Raw genomic sequence first — 16,966 nt, forward strand, 5'->3', positions numbered from 1 at the left:
TCCAACCCCTCAAGGAATGCAGCTCTTCCCAGAATGTCCTTGGATATCTTGGAAGCAGGCCACACCCCTAGGGAAACTCCCCTTGGGCAGACTGGCCACTCAGAACACAGCCATCTGATCCCATCATGGGAACAACCACACAGAACTGGGGTCCAGCCAAGGTGACACAGAGCTCCAACTATCACAACCACTATGGAAATACTTTTCAAATAAACTCATACATTTCATGTTAATCTTTCTAATACACAAGTTTCTAGGAAGGGATTAAGCAGCAAGTTATTTCCTTCACCACTGAAGCTCATTAGGAATAAACGTGTAGTACCCAACGTCTTCCTGTTTTCTTTTTATCTTTGCGCCTGGGCCTTAGCACACCTGCTCCCTCTAGTAAATTGCAAATCTTGAACAAGAGCCCTCCTTTCAGAATGGAATGGGAAATGTTTCTAGTCAGGCAAAAAAAAAAAAAAAAAAAAAAAATTGCTACAGAGCTAGGCAATGTGGTATCAGAGTCAAGACAACAGGCTTTGAAATCAGAAAAATGGGAACAGAATCTGGCATTACTCCTTAGTAGGCTGTGACATCAGGCAAGCTACTTAATCTCTTTGTGCTTCAATTTCTTTATCCATGAAATGGCAGCAACAGAGCTATCCTGCAGTTTTTTTTTTTTTAAATACTATGCTGTTCATTTACCCATCTTCAGAAAACTAGTTTCACTGCTTGACTAAAACACATCTCAGCCATGATCCTCTAACTTGGTATCTTTCCTGAGGATCCAGTCCAGCCAAAAGGGCTAGAAAGATGGCAGAAAATGGGAGTAGCTGGAAAGTAAGATAATTTATTTCAGTAAAAAGTTAATGGCATCACAGATATTTAGGAATTAATGTTTGAAGATTAATACAAGTATATTTTAATTACTTGCAAACTAAAGTTTATTTAGGCAGAAAGGCAAACTCATATTGCCACTGTCTTACGTTCAGCCACGTCAACTTTACCAACAGGGCACACATAAAGTTCTGCACTATGTCAACACACTGATAGCTCACTGACCATCAAACCAACACAAAGCTTTTGAATCCAATTTTAGATTAACTGGCTTTTAACCAAGAACAAATTTCAATTACAATTTCAAAGCTGCAAATTAGCTACAACTCTATTTCATAACTGCAGCAGAGACACAGTGTCAGCCAAATTATACCAACACTCAAAAGTAACATTCTCCCTTGACTAGGCAACTAAGTGTATTAGCATGAAGGAGCCCTGGTGATGCTAGGTGGCCAACTGAACCCACAGTGGCTCTGAAGAGAAAAGACTTGGCAATTTGCTCCTGTAAAAATTAAAGTTTATTGCAAGCAGCCATCTAAATGCAACAATGGGTCTTTCCTCGTCCAGAACAAAGAAGAATAAAGAAAACCAAAGATTATTGGAAACAATCAGTCCAAGTGACTGATATATGTGGTCCTCAGCCTATACAACCATGAGACAAAAAGATCAGATGGTGCCTGGCTACCACTGTCAACCACTCAGAGTGGGATCCATGGAACAGATCCTAGATAGAGTGGTAGAACAATGTGGAATAAAACTCAAAATCCTTTGGGGGAAAAAAAAAGGAAGGAAAAGGGAACAGGTTTGCTGGTCTGAGAGAGCCCTAGCTACCCTTCAGGTCTCGAATTGAACCCACACCAGTGGCTTCCAGCCAAACAAAAGACAGGCATATGTGGTGAACATTTACACTAGCTAGATACACACCTTGGAGAGAACAATCGTGGGAGACTAGAAGGGCTGTGTATGCACAGGGATAGTTCAAGGAGCAGGAGTGCATAGAGAGAAGGGCACAGGGAAGAGGTAACTATAGGAAGGAACTGGGAGGGGAGCTGTTACATTGTGGTAAATTGTAGTCAATGTCAGACAAAGTGTATGTGAACTGCTGTACGGAAAATGAATTTGCTCTGTAAAGTTTCACCCAAATCACAATTTTAAAAAATAAATAAATAAAAATTAAAAATTAAAGTTTAGAAAACCCTGTGGGATAGTTCTGCTCTGTCACGCTGGGTCACTATGAGTTGGAATCAAATCAACTGCACCTAACATGCGCACCAAGTGGTTTGTGATCAGTTGTTAACCTAAAGGCAGGTGCTTCACATCCACCCGGTAGACGTGTGGAAGAAAAGCCTGACTAGCTACTTCTGTAAAGATTACAGGCATGAAAACCCTAAGGAACAATTTTACTCTGTAACATATGGGGTTGCCATAAATCGGGCAGAATTGACAGCTGCTAACAATAATCACCTGAGAGTGGTTACACAATCTCTCACATTTTGACAATGTCTAACACCTCATTTAAGAGCCTATCCAAAACTCACCTCCCACTAGAATCCTGACCATAGTTATACGCTTACGCCACACCCCCTTTAACATATACTCTTGTTATTCTGTTCTTATTAAGAACAGCACTGGAAATGGCTCATTGCCCCAAAGTTGTGTTTCAGACCATGTCCTCATTTCACTACACAGTTCTTCCCATATGTCTAGTGCCCAATTCACATCATGTTTGATAAAGTTTGTTAGCTGACTGGTTATAGTAAGGAAACCTTAAAGGATTCAAGTGAAAACGGGAAAACAAAGATTGCAAGCCCAGCAACTCTGCATTAACAATATGACAAGAAGCAGTTGTCAGACACACGAAAATGTCAAGTCTTTTGTATCTGGTAGGAAGGACTACAACAAGAGTATAAAGACAGCAAAAATATATATTGGATGAAAAGCTACATGTCAGATAACTGGTGTTAAAAAGTCAAGTTATGAAACAGCTAAGATGGTCAAAAAAGGGGCAAAATAAGCATATAAAACACACACACTTACAAGGTACCTATTATACATAAATTACATAGATGAAAGAGCAGGATTTAAGAAAGGGCTTGATTAAAGCCCAAAACGCTTGGTCAGTCTATCAATTTAGAAGAAATCAAGTCTGTTTTCATCTTTGTAACCACAAGAGACTAATAATGAAACCACAGCTTTTAATCAAACTCAATTATGTTTTTGGGAAGGTGAGAATAAAGCAAAACCATTCTTTTTCTTATTCTTCATTCACTCAGGTTCAAAGAAAGAAAAAGATCTGTTCAGAAAGTGACAAAAATAGGAAAAAAGGGAAGTTTTCATTCCTGAACAGACAGAAGGCAAGGGTTCAAAGTGTGTCAGATGGCATAAACCAAAGCTGTTATCAGAGGGAAGTTCATCATGTTCTGCAAGGACAGGGCTCCAATAAGAAATCTCATACTCTCATAATCTTTCCAACTTGTAGAAAAGAACATTGGTCCTCACTAATTCCTCGTCTAAGACAGCAGGCTGTTGAATTAACACTCCTCAGAAGGAAGACTGCGCAATCTACTTCTGTAATGATACCACCTCAGAAACCCAAGGAGGGGTCACTATGAGTCGGGAACGACTCGACGGCAGTCGATTAATTGATTTTTTTTTTTTAAAATGTACCCTAGGTTCTATTCTGAGATCCCTGGAGAAAAGCCTAGATGCAAAAGACATTTCCTCAGCTGGTCAGACTGAGATGTGAATACAGGGGAAAAAGTTTCTTTCTCACTCTTTAAAAAGGATTTAAATCCATTTAGCCCTGCTGCAAAGCTGACACAATGTTCTCAGAACCAAACACCTTTCCAGCACAGGGGGCTGTGCTCAGCACACCTTCAACCCTAAGCTCAAAGAAATAGGGTCCTCTGTAATAAGTGTCTACCTGGGTGTGTGTGTGTGTGTGTTTTGGGGGAAGGGGAGGTAGCCTATGACCTACACAGAACCCTGCCCTAAGTGGTATTCTAATTAGGCACTCTTGCTTACCTAAGAATGTGTCCAGAGTATCCTTGGAAAGATAAGTGTATCTGCTATGACAATGAGAAGTCTGTCAAGATTTGAAATTCAAAGACAGAGTGATTGTTCATTAGGTTCACAGTACACAGAACATCATGCCAGAACACAACAGCTGTTAGGACTAGTTTCAACTTGAGGCAGGCACTTCAAGGGGACTGTACCCTTTCTCTCACCTTTCCGCTTCCCTTTACCACTTTCTCTGACCTCTTATTTCTTTCTCCTTTCTTTCATGGAGCAGACTTGATGTTATCTGTATCCTGATCCCTTAACTATATAATTCTCCATTACAGTATTTCTAAAGGACCAATGCTAGTGTATACAAAAGGAAGGGAGGAACATTTTCTATGCAGCAAAAGTGGTGCTAGGCATTTTTACCTGCACAATCTCACTTTTCACCACCCAAGATTGTTAGTAGTTACAAGTACAGGCACTAATGCTTGGAAAGAATAACTTGCCCTCATTAGTGTTGAGAGACCACTAAGACCTCTGTAGTTGTTCTACACTCTTGAGTAATTTTAAATATTTTTAATTCTTGACTTTTCTCTCTGGGGATCTTTCATCTGTGTAACCATTAGAGACAGAAAAAGAAAAAAGCCAGAAGTGAGGATGATAATAACTCTCTAAGAGTCTGAATCTTGAATGGTACAGCTATCAGTATAAAAGACTACAAAGCATCACTTTAGTTACAACAAGCACTCCAAGAATATTGAGAACTAAAGTAAAAATAAAAGTACCTGAAATTCAGTGCTGAAGAACATTTAATTGAATGTTTTATTAATCAACAATTTCCCTTAGGAAAAGTACTTAAAAACATGTAACATGTTTTAGTCAAACCATACAGATTAAATAATCTGTATTATTTACCTGGAAGATTAAAAGGTTTAAGTAACAATTAGAAATTCATTCAACAACCTCATAAAATTTGAACTTTTTAGTTGAACAAAATGTAAAGAATTTTGCAGAGATTTTTAAAAATATGATTCTATTTTGGGGCAAAAAAGGCCATGTGTGGCTTGGAAATTTTTATTTCCTTCAAAGTCACAATACATTTAAACTAAACAGTAGGCTTTAAAAATGCGCAAAGACTACAGTAGAAGACCCAAGCAACACTGATCTTCAGGCATGAGTGGAAGGCCATGGAGTTATCTAAGATCTAATTATATCTAAAATATACAAGGTTCCTGGCTAAAGAGTAAATTAATAAACAAATTCTAATATGCACAGACACAACTTTCTCAATTACTTTGTCTGTTGCTTTGCCATATTTACCATTTTCCTTGGCTAGAACAGGCTCTCATTATGACTTTATTACCTGAAAACTATAAAACTTCCAGCACTGTTTCTGGGCTTACCTTTCTCTCACACAGTACAGAGGGAAAAAAAACAACACAACACACCTAAAAACAAACTAGGCCATACATTATTCCATCTCCCAAATTTCACACCTAGTTTTCTTGTAAAATATGTTCACCTTATTCAGGATACCCATAACCATAGTTCCACTCAAATGCCTCTAGTTCTAGTTTTGGCTACATGTTAAGTTTGTCCTCATTAAGCCAACTGTGGAGAACATACCAGGAGTACTCAAAAACTAGGAACTACCACCAACTTTAAGTGAGGCTTATATACAGAAAAACAACTAGCTGGTTATTTTTACTGCCACACACAAAACTGGTATTCAATCAGGCTTATAGGAAACCTAATAGGCTTGTTCCAACCAGCTTGAATTCAAATCAAATGCGTAACACTCCCTTCAAGTCTAATGATGAACTATGATGCTGGCTACCATACAAAATCCTACAAATTCCTCATTATAGCTCCATTAATGTTCTTCAACAGATAAGGTAACATAAAAAAGAATCTATTACAGTTCAGATTACACTATGAGTAAATCTTACATTTTTTGAACACAAAATTTATCTATTGTGCAATATGGCACATTAGTTACAAGTCCTGGGTTCTGCTACATTATAGCTCTGTGCCACTTTGGACAGCAAATTATTTTAACCTCTCAGTCTCAGATCCCTTGTGTATCAAATAGTAGCAATACTTACAGTGAGGATTAAATGAAATAATGTATCACTTAGCACAGTGTGTATAACATACAAATGTTCAATAAATTATTGAGCTCACTTTACTCTATTCAGATGTCTTTATTAAGAGTCCATTTTTGCTGCTAGTTCCCTTCCAAGCGATATTGTATTTGGGTCATGCATTAAGAAGTAACCACATATTGACTATCTCAATTTCAAAATCACTATTATTCCAGCATATTTTGATAACATGTATAAATAACAAACCAATCTGATTCTTACACCCAGAGATCTACACTGCGGGGGGGGGGAGAAGGACCTTCATTTCTAAAACAGTTCTAAGAAAATCTAAAGTGTCTGACTTTAATGTCAAACAGAATAAACTTCAGAGTTTATTACCAAGAAGACCAAGTTTTTAAATTTTCACGGGATCAAGATACAACTAATCCTTGACATGGGGGTGGTGGTGAGCAGAGCAGAGACACGAATATCAATCACTCCCCAACTATATTAGGAGCTATGGTAGCATAGTGCCGAAGACACCTGACTGCTAACCAGAAGGCTGGCGGTTCAAACCCACCAGCCACTCCTCGGAAGGATGATGGGGCAATCTACTTCTGTAGTGATACTGCCTCGGAAACCCAAGGAGGGGTCGCTATGAGTCAGGTCCGACTCGACAGCACATAACAACAACCAGCTATATTAGCTTAATTCCGTCTACAATGTTCACGTTAAATTTATCATTCAGAAGAAAAGCTGTACCTAATAAATTAATTTTAGCTTGCTTTAAACTTATTGAACTTTGCTAAACAAAGAGATATAACCTTTAAAGAAGAGCTAGAAACAAATTTAAGAGTTTCCTTAATCAACCAGAAGAAAAGAATGCAGTTATTTAAGTAGTATTACCTTCATCGTCACGTCACTCAGATAACAAATGATAGCTGTTAATTCATATTTTAGATTGATTCAGAGAATGTAACATATGCAATTCTGATACACAAAGCTGCAAACGCAAATAAACTGTCATCTAAATTACATCCAAATGAATGAGAACAAATTACAGGTTGTAACGTCCAACTTTAAACAACACTACAACAACAAAATATAAAAACCAATGCTCAACTGAAGGCTTCAAGTAACACAACAGAAAATTCTAGTGAAATGAAAGAATCTGGCTAATTCCCGGTAGTGCATCATAATGGGTCATAACCTGTATTATCCCCAAAAGTACAGTATTCTCACACTTAGGGGATAATTATTCACTTTACCATGTGGCACAGAACCATATGTGTTCAAGTTCCTTTAAGATTATTAACTAGCCTTGATTATTCTATTAAATCCAAGGAAAAACAAGAGAATAAAAAAATAAATTGCCATCTTCAATTCATACCATAATAAATACTTGTTTCTACAGTACATTAAAGAGTGACCTAAAGCCCAAGTCACTGAATAGGACTAACTATCAGAAAACTCATTCCAAATTTGTCACTAATTTATTAAGAAAATAGCATGGCAAAACCAGTCTGTTAATCCCGGCCCTTTACTGGAATCAAGCACACCTCAACTCATATGTAGTAACAGTGAAGAACTTGAGGGTGGTCATCTTATCATTGCAAATCTAGTGGTCAATGACAAACCAGAATGTCTAATTTTTGTACTGAAATCAACTTTCCACTTGTTCTGGGGCAAGCCACTCTGCTAGTCTAAGAATGCACAAACACAAACCAAGAAGGTGTTGGTTTTTTTTTTGCCATTATCTGCAAGTGAAAAGTTTCTATGACTGAGAAAAGAACAAATAAAGTGAGAAAACTGGACTATTTCTGACACACTTTTCTCAGATGAACATTAAAGGTAAAAGCATACATGTCCTATTACTCTTACAACAGACACACCTACCGTTTCCTATAAAAATTTACAAGAGACTCAAACTTACTTAATTCGATCTGAATTTCAACAAGTACATCAGGCATATCTACAATGGCACCCCCAGAAATTCCAAACAAAGGTCAAGAGGACCCTGCAGCTAAGGTTCATATGGAAAGCTCCATAACCCACATTTCTTCGTAATATAAACATCTAGACATGTCAACCAAACCTCCCCTTCCCCCACCACTCACGCGTTGGCACTTCCAGTTCCTAAGTGGGACCTGGAACAGCTAACACCAGGAAGTTCCGAGATAATTAGAGGACTTGGGGAAGTCATCTTGAGGGAGATGAGACCCAGAGAAATCAGAGGGAGCCAGAGAGAGGCTGTCCCTGGCCACTTTTCCTTCCCGCTCCATCCAAACTTCATCCACTCAAGCCTCAAAGACCTGGGACGGGGAGGCCATTTTAATGAAGCCTGGCTAAGGAACGTAAAGAGAGGGGAAGAAAGGAAATCAGGAAAGGGCGTTCGGAAAGGCAGGTCTGGCCCTTCCCAACAGCGCTCGAGTTGGGTGACAGCACCTGGAGCCCGAAAAGTGAAGAGATATAATCAGGGCCTTAGGAAAGGAGAAAAGTAACGGTGTACTACCACGAGCGGGTCGAATAGTATGAGCCCGGGGAGCGCGGCCCTTTACCCCCAAGCGGGTCAGGCACCCCTTTCAGGGAGCACCGCGCAGACCCTCGCCCCTGAGTCGGGGGCCACTACCCAAAGACCCAGAAGGCGGGAGTTGACTAGTGCCTGGTTCTCCTCATCCGGCCATGCGGCGCGGGGGCGGCCATCCTGAGGGGTCCGGGAACCAGGAGGGCACGGGGGGGGCCGGACGTGGCGCTCACCCGCGGGCCGCCTCCAAGCTCTTGATGAGCTTCTTGATCTTCCAGATCTCCACGTTCCTATCGGCAGCACTAGGGTCGTCCGCCATCTTCTCGCCTCCTCCTCCCTAGAGCGGCCCGGCGGGGCCCGGAGACACCAAGACCACAGAGTTAGCGCCGCCGCTGGGGCAGAGCGGCCCCCTTCCTTGCCACCCTAAACTGCCCTCCTCTCCCCACCCTGCGCGGCTCGCCGCGTTGGTCGCCGGCTTTTCCCTCCCCCTGCTTACCTAAGGGCCCAGTCCTGGGCGGCAGCGGCTGCTCCTCCCCGGCGGCGGCTCCGCGGCGGCGGCGGCTCTGACGTAGGACACCGGCTCCCTCTCTCCAGGCAGCTGCATGTGTTGCAATCCGCTCACATGGGGCCTGTGACATCACTTCCGCTGCCAGGAGCGGAGTGGAAGGCGGCTGGCGGAAGGGAGGGGGCCGGCGGGTGCGGAGAGAGGAAGCTCTGCGCGCGCCGCGACTATCCATTGGTTCTTTGCACCGCTGCCTACAATGGGCCCGTCGATTGGCCACAGCTGGAGCCGCGCGGCCTTGTGAGGTAGGACAGTGGGGCGGGAGCTATTGCTTTCCCTTCCTGCCCTGCAAGCCGAGAGAAGGAAGCGGGCGGAAGCCAGTGGCTCTCGCGAGGACTTACTCAGAGCCCCGCCAAGCTCGAAGGGAGGTGGTTCTTAAAGGGCAAGGTGCGGGATCTTCGTCTGTTCTGTCTCTTCTATTTGATAGAGTACGATGTGTGCCTGAGCAGTCAGACCCTGTCATGCTATTTGAAGCCTGAGAAACCTCAGGCGCCTCGCGTTAAGAGGTTCCATTGCTGACGAAGTGCTTGAGCCTGCCTACGTCACGGCTGCGCGGACTAGTGTTCGGACTCTGGATCAGTGTGTCCTGTGGGGACCTTTTACCCCCTAGGCTCTTCTGAAGAGGCAGACGCCTCTTTGCTAGGCTTTGTGGGGTGGAAGAAGGCAGGGGCTGCCTAAAGTTGGACACCTGAGGTTTCTGACCCCATGAATGGTTTGGTCTGAGCTGTTTAGAGTCGAGATGGGAGAGAATGTTGAAATAAGATGGGCAGCTTTAAAAATAAGAACTTAATCATTTTGAGTTAGATTTTTTTTTAGTTGGCTACTTTCTGGCTACTGCCACCTACCTCAGTTAGTTTCTTTCAAATATTTGAAGCGAACAGTGTGCTATATTCTTTTTTTTCTGGGGATACAATGTAGACCCAAACTTACAAACTGCCTACCCTCATGGAGCTTACAATCTAGTTGGCTTTATTCTGATTTTTACTTTTATATAAATAATTGCACCAATATGTTGTTATGTGCCTTGGAGTCAGACCCGATCCATAGTAACCCCTCCTTGGGTTTCTGAGGCAGTATCACTACAGAAGTAGATTGCCCCATCTTCCTTCAGAGGAGTGGCTGGTGGGTTTGAACCGCCAGCCTTCTGGGTAGCAGTCAAGTGCCTTAGGCACTATGCTACCAGAGCTCCCTTGCACCAATACAGAACTGTGTTAAGTACTGCATCTTTGATGTGGTTTAAAACAACAACTATTAGCTACAGATTAGTAAGTAAGCCCATGCTTACAGGAAACTTCATACCTGTTAAACAAACAAAAAAGACCCACTGCCACTGAGTTGTTTCTAACTCATAACGACCCTATAGGACAGAGTAGAACTAACTGCCCCGTAGAATTTCCAAGGCTTTCCAATCTTTATACTTTCTTCCAGGAGGGACTGGTGGGTTCAAACCCCTGAGCTTTTGGTTAGCAGCCCAATGCTTTAACCACAGCACCACCAAAGTGACTTCTGTCCCTGTCAGGGATTATAAATTTGAAAAGAGGCTTTGATGCTGTAGGAAGGTGCTGTGGGGTTGGGGGAGAGACAAATACAAGCCATACCTAGAGTTAGAATCTTTGATGTGGTGAAATTGTTCACTACAGATTAGTAAGAAGGCACAAATAAACCTGTACTTATCTTATTGAATAGTCTGACATGTCACATGCAAGTGGTGATGTCAGTCAGGCAGGATTTGTGTATACTGTGAGTCATTTTTATATGTGATTTCAACTTTGTTTTCATCTTGGAGATGGGGGGGGGCAGTATCACCTTCATAAATAGGGAAACTGAGTCAAAGAAAAGTGAAAGACTTTCTTAGAGTCACAGATAGTTTATGGCTTCCAGATTCCATATTCATTGTCCTGTGCATTGTAGCATGCAGCCACTCTATTACCTATGTTTTCATGGGGTTGGCACTCAGATTTCCTATAGGGCAAGTCTTCTTTCCTGCAGGGAATGAGTTTTTCCAATAAAAATTTCTTCTTAAGGTTCCATTTTGTAATTTCATCTTTTGTTAACTCATTACATATTTATTGTACTTCTACTAGATGCAATTCACAGTTCTTAGTAATGAATCTTTTAAAAAGTAAATAGTTATATAAACACTGCTTATTGATTGAGTAGTAAGCCTTGGTGGTACATTGTTAAAGTGCTTGGCTGGTAACCAAAAGATCAGTGGTTCAAACCAATCAGCTGCTCTGGAGGAGAAAGATGAGCAGTCTGCTTCCATAAGGACTTACAGCCTTGGAAACCCTATGGGGCAGTTCTGCTCTGTCCTATAGGGTTGCTATGAATTTCTATTGACTTGAGGGCTGTGTATTTGATTTTTTTAATTGACTGACTAGGAGTTTACTGTGTCCCAAGGGTTTTCCTACTTCATTTCTCTTGCCTCATTTTCTACTTTCTACACTGGGTTGCCTTGATCTGCTTTTCCTGCTCATTTATATGTTTGTGATTATTGCACTGCTTAGGTCCATGCTTGATGGGTTTAAGCCTTTCTAGACCAGCTCACAAGCTTGCTTTTCTGTGCTTTCTTAAGTAAATATGGTGACATCCTAAGTAGGATTGCTATTTGTCAACCTCAGAATCCTTGAAACTTAGTGATTACCAAAATATGCAACTTGTTTTTTGAGAATATCCCAGACTCAGTCACTTTAACTGTATCCCAAAACTCAGCTGCTTCTTGTGTTTTTGTTGTTGGGTTCCATTCAGTTAGCTTCCACTCATAGTGACCCTACAATAGAAGGAAACACTGCCTGGTCTGGCACCATCCTCATAATCGTTGCCATCCTTGAGCCCATCTTCACAGTCATTGTGTCAGTTTATCTCATTGAGGGCCTTCCCCTTTTTTGTTGAGCCTCTGCTTTACCAAGCATGATATCTTCTCCAGAGAATGGTCCCTTCTGACAACATGATCAAATTATGAGAGATGAAGTCTAGCCATTCTTGCTTCTAAGTAGCATTCTGGCTGTATTTTCTCCAAGACAGATTTGTTGATTCTTTTAGCAATATATGGTACATTTAATACTCTTTTCCAACACCGCAATTCAAAACATCAGTTCTTCTGTGGTCTTCCTTTTTCCCTGTCCTGCTTTCACATGCATAACAGGCAAATGAAAATACCATGGCTTGGGTCAGGGCTTAGTCTTCAAAGTGACATCTTAGCTCTTGAACACTTTAATGAGATCTTTTGCAGCACATCTGCCCAATTAAATACATTGTTTGATTTCAACCAATAATTATATACCCAGCAAAACTGTTCCTCAAATATAATGGTGAAATTAGGACATTTCCAGATTAGCAGAAATTAAGGGTATTTGTTAAACCCAGACCAACCTTCCAAGAGATGCTAAAGGAACAAATGCTGGCAAAGATGCAGAAAGATTGGGACTCTCACACACTGCTTGTGGTGTATCATTTTATAACCACTGTGGAAAGCAGTATGCTGATTCCTTAAAAAGCTGGAATTAGAAATACCATTTGAGCCAGTAATTCCATTACGAAGTATATATCCTAAAGAAGTGAAATCCAGGACAAGAACAGATATATGCACACCTACGTTCATCATAGCACTATTTACAATAGCAAAAAGATGGAAACAACCTAGGTGCCCATCAGCAGAAGCATGGATAAGCAAATTATGGTATATACCCCCAATGGAATACCATGCATCCTTAAAGGATAATGTAGAATCTTCAAAACACCACATGTGTGGTAAACAAGTGCACGAAAGCCAAAATATGACCTTGACTATATCCCTCCTGAATTTAGAGACCATTTAAAGAATAGATTTGATGCATTGAACTAACACCAATGACCTAAAACCAGAGGAATTGTGGGATGACATCTAGAACATCATCCATGAAGAAAGCAAAAGGTCATTAAAAAGACAGGAAGGGAAGAAAGGCCAAAATGGATGTCAGAAGAGACTCTGAACTTGGAGGACGTTATGCTGAGTGAAATAAGTCAATCATAGAAGGACAAATATTCTATTCATTATTGTAAAAAGTCAAGGAAAGGTTTATATATGGAAGGAAATTTTCTTTGTTGGTTACCAAGGGTACAGGGGGGTGCCTGGAAGAGGTAAGGCAGGTGGGGGACAGCCCCCAGGCGGCAGGGAGCAGTGGCGGACAGGGCTGGCAAGAACGGGTAAGGGGTAGCCCAGGAAGCAGAGCAGCTGGAACAGCTAAGGGAGATGAACTTGACTATTGGTTTGTCGTACTGTGGTGCCTTGTGTGTTGCTCTGAGGCTGGAGGCTGTGCCAGGAGGGGTACCCATGGTGGACCAGTTTCAGTGGAGCTTCCAGACTGAGAGACTCAGAAGAGGCCATCCACATCTCAAAAAATTGGCCAGTGAAAACCTTATAAATAGTAGTGAAACACTGTCTGGTATATTACTGGAGAATTTTGTGAATAGTCCTAAAACATTGTCCAATAGAGTGCCAGAAAAGAGCCCCTCCGGTTGGAAGGCACTCGAATTATGACTGGAAAAGAGCTGTCTCATCAGAGTAGAACCTACCTTAATGATATGGATAAAGTAGAGCTTTCAAGGGCCTCCATTTGCTGAAGTGGCATGACTCAATATAAGAAACAGCTGCAAACATCCATTGATAATCAGAAAATGGAATGTACAAAGTATGAATCTAGGAAAATTGGAAGTTGTCAAAAATAAGATGGAATCCATAAGGATCAATATCCTAGGCATTAGTGAGCTGAAATGGACTGGTTCTGGCCATTTTGAATCAGATAACCATATGATCTACTATGCAAGAAATGACAAATTGAAGAGGAATGGGGTGGCATTCATTGTCACAAAGAATGTTTCAAGATCTATCCTGAAGTATAATGCTGTTAGTGATAGAATAATATCCTTACACCTACAACGAAAGCCAGTTAATACTACTATTATTCAAATTTATGCACCAACCACCAAATCCAAAGATGAGAAAATTGAAGATTTTTACCAACTTCTGCAGTCTGAAATTAATCCAACATGCAATCAAGATGTGCTGATTATCACAGGAATGCGAAAGTTGCATTATAAGTTGGAAACAAGAATCACTGGTAGTTGGAAATTTTGGCCTTGGAGATAGAAATGATGCTGGAGATTGCATGATAAAATTTTGCAAGACCAACAACTTTCTCTTTGAAAATACCTTTTTCAACAACACAAACTGAGGCTAAACACATGGGCTTTGCCAGATGGAGTACACAGGAAGCAGACTGACTACATCTGTGGCAAGAACCGATGGAGAAGCTCAATGTTTGGCCAAAACAAGGCCAGGAGCTGATTGGACAACTGACAATCAACTGCTCATTTGCAAGTTCAAGTTGAAGTTGAAGACAATTAAAACAAGTCCACAAGACATCCTGGATGTCAGAAGGGCCTCTGAAATTTGCCCTTGAATGGAGAGTAGCTAAAGCAAATGGAAAAAATGACAAAAGAGCTAAACAGAAGATTTCAAAGAGCAGCTTTAGAAGACAAAGTCAATTATTATAATGAAATGTGTAAAGACATGGAGTTGGAAAGCCAAAAGAAAAGAAAACACTTGGCATTTCTCCAGCTGAAAAAAGTGAAGAGGAAATTTAAGCCTTGAGTTGCAATATTGAAAGATTCTGTGGGCAATATATTGAATGATGCAGAAAACATCAAAAGATGGAAGGAAAACAGAAGAGTCACTGTACCAAAATGAATTGGTTGATGTTCATCCATTTCAGGAGGTGGCATATGATCAAGAACCAATGGTATTGAAGGAAGAACTTGAAGCTGCACTGAGGGAAGTGGCCTAAAACAAGGCTCCAGGAATTGACAGCATACCCACTGAAATGTTTCAACAATTGGATGCCGCACTAGAGGCACTCACTCGGCTATGCCAAGAGATTTGGAAGACAACTACCTGGCCAACTGACTGGAAAAGATCCATATTTGTACCTATTCCAAAGAAAGGTGATCCCACAGAATGTGGAAATTATTGAACAATATCATTAATATTACACACAAGTAAAATCTTACTGAAGATAATTCAATAATGGTTGTATCAGTACATTGACGAGAGAACTTCCAGAAATGTAAGCTGGATTCAGAAGAGGACGTGGAATGAAGGATATCATTGCTGATGTCAGATGGCTCTTGGCTCAAAGCAGAGAATACCAGAGAGATGTTTACTTGTGTTTTATTAACTATGCAAAGGCATGCGATTGTGTGGATCATAACAAATTATGGATAACATCAAGAAGAATGGGAATTCTAGAACTCCTAATTGTGCTCATAAGTAACTTGTACATACACTGGGAGGCTGTTGTTTGAACAGAACGAGGGGACACTGCATGGTTTAAAATCAAGAAGGGAGTGCATCAGGGTTGTATCCTTTCACCATTGCTTATTCAATTTGTACGCTGAGCAAATAATCTGAGAAGCTGGGCTATATGAAGAAGAATGTGGCATCAGGATTGGAGGAAGATTCATTAACAACCTGCGTTATGCATATGACACAACTTTGCTCTCTGAAAATGAGGATGACTTGAAACACTGATGACGATTGAAGAGTACAGTCTGCAATATGGATTACACATCAATATAAAGAAAAGAAAAATCCTCACAATGGGACCAATAAGCAGCATCATGATAAATGGAGAAAAGATTGAAATTGTCAAAGACATCACATTCTTCTACAATCAACACCAATGGAAGCAGCAGTCAAGATAATCAGGTGTTATATAGCATTGGGCAAATCTGCTGCAAAGGATCTCTTTCAAATGCTGAAGAGCAAAGATGTTTCCTTGAAAACTAAAGTGCCCTTGACACAAGCTATGGTTTTTTCAATTGCCTCATATGCATGTTAGAGCTGGACAATGAAAAAGGAAGACTGAAGAAGAGTCGATGCATTTGAATTGTGTTGATGAAGAATGCTGAAAGTACCATGGACTGCTAAAAGAACTAACAAGTCTGTCCTGGAAAAAGTACATCCAGAATGCTCCTTGGAAGCGAGAATGGCCAGACTTTGTCTCACCTACTTTGGTCATGTTGTAAGAAGGGACCATTCCCTGGCGCAGGATATCATGCTTGGCAAAGTGGAGGGACAACGAAAAATGGGAAGGCCCTCAATGAGATGAATTGACACAGTAGCTGCAATGATGGGCTGGCACAGGACCGGGTAGTGTTTCATTCTGCTGTACACGAGGTCGCTATGAGTCGGAGATGACTGGACAGCACCTAAGAACAATATCAAACAAGAGTGGGAGGGGAGAGGAGGGAACAGTGTTAGATAGGTAGAGACAAATATTGATTAGGGTGAAGGGAAGGGCAATGTACCAAATGTGAGTGATCAACATGGTGGCATTGAGGAAGATGAAGACATAAAGAAGTGGATGGAAGGTACAAACAAAGATGAACCCTTTTGCACATACAGTACTGCATTGTCAGTGATGGCAAACATTGATATATACGGATGGATAGATGGGTGCACAGGCTGAATGATTAGGTATGTGTGTGCAGGTGGGAGTGTGCCTGTGACCATGTATAGGGTTGGCGGACAATGTTTCTACAAGTGTATTTGTATGTTCTGTAAGAATTTCCATGTATATAATAGAGCTGGCAAGGGAAAGGTTGTAGTCACTTCTTGGCCACAGCCAGCTGCCCAGAGGGAGTAAATAGTAGGACCTATGGGCTTGGGACCATGGTTGCAGGGGACATCAAGTTCAAGTGGTATAACATACTACACAAAAACATTGTTCTATATCCTATTTTGGAGAGTAGTGACTGGGACCTTAAAAGCTTGCAAGTAGCCATCTAGATGCAATGATAGGTCTCTCCTTGTCCAGAGCAAAGAAGAATGAAGAAAACCAAAGACACATGAAACAATTAGTCCAAGGGGTGGTACACCACGCAATCCTCAGCCTATATCATTATGAGACCAGAAGAACTAGATGGTGCCTGGCT

The 16,966-nt window shown here is 41.2% G+C and overlaps 1 protein-coding gene across 1 annotated transcript in view; it reads right to left on the minus strand.

Moving 5' to 3' along the window:
- Window positions 1-8,749, minus strand: part of ETF1 (eukaryotic translation termination factor 1) — a 40,444-nt gene extending 31,695 nt beyond the window's left edge. The window contains exon 1 of the mRNA XM_007938955.2: window positions 8,664-8,749. Within this exon, the coding sequence (XP_007937146.1) occupies window positions 8,664-8,749 (86 nt within the window). The remainder of the gene's footprint in view (window positions 1-8,663) is intronic.
- Window positions 8,750-16,966: the final 8,217 nt, after the last annotated feature.

This window comes from Orycteropus afer, unplaced genomic scaffold (genome assembly GCF_000298275.1).
Source record: "Orycteropus afer afer isolate SDZICR_OR568_19922 unplaced genomic scaffold, OryAfe1.0 scaffold00056, whole genome shotgun sequence".
Classification (NCBI taxonomy): domain Eukaryota; kingdom Metazoa; phylum Chordata; class Mammalia; order Tubulidentata; family Orycteropodidae; genus Orycteropus; species Orycteropus afer.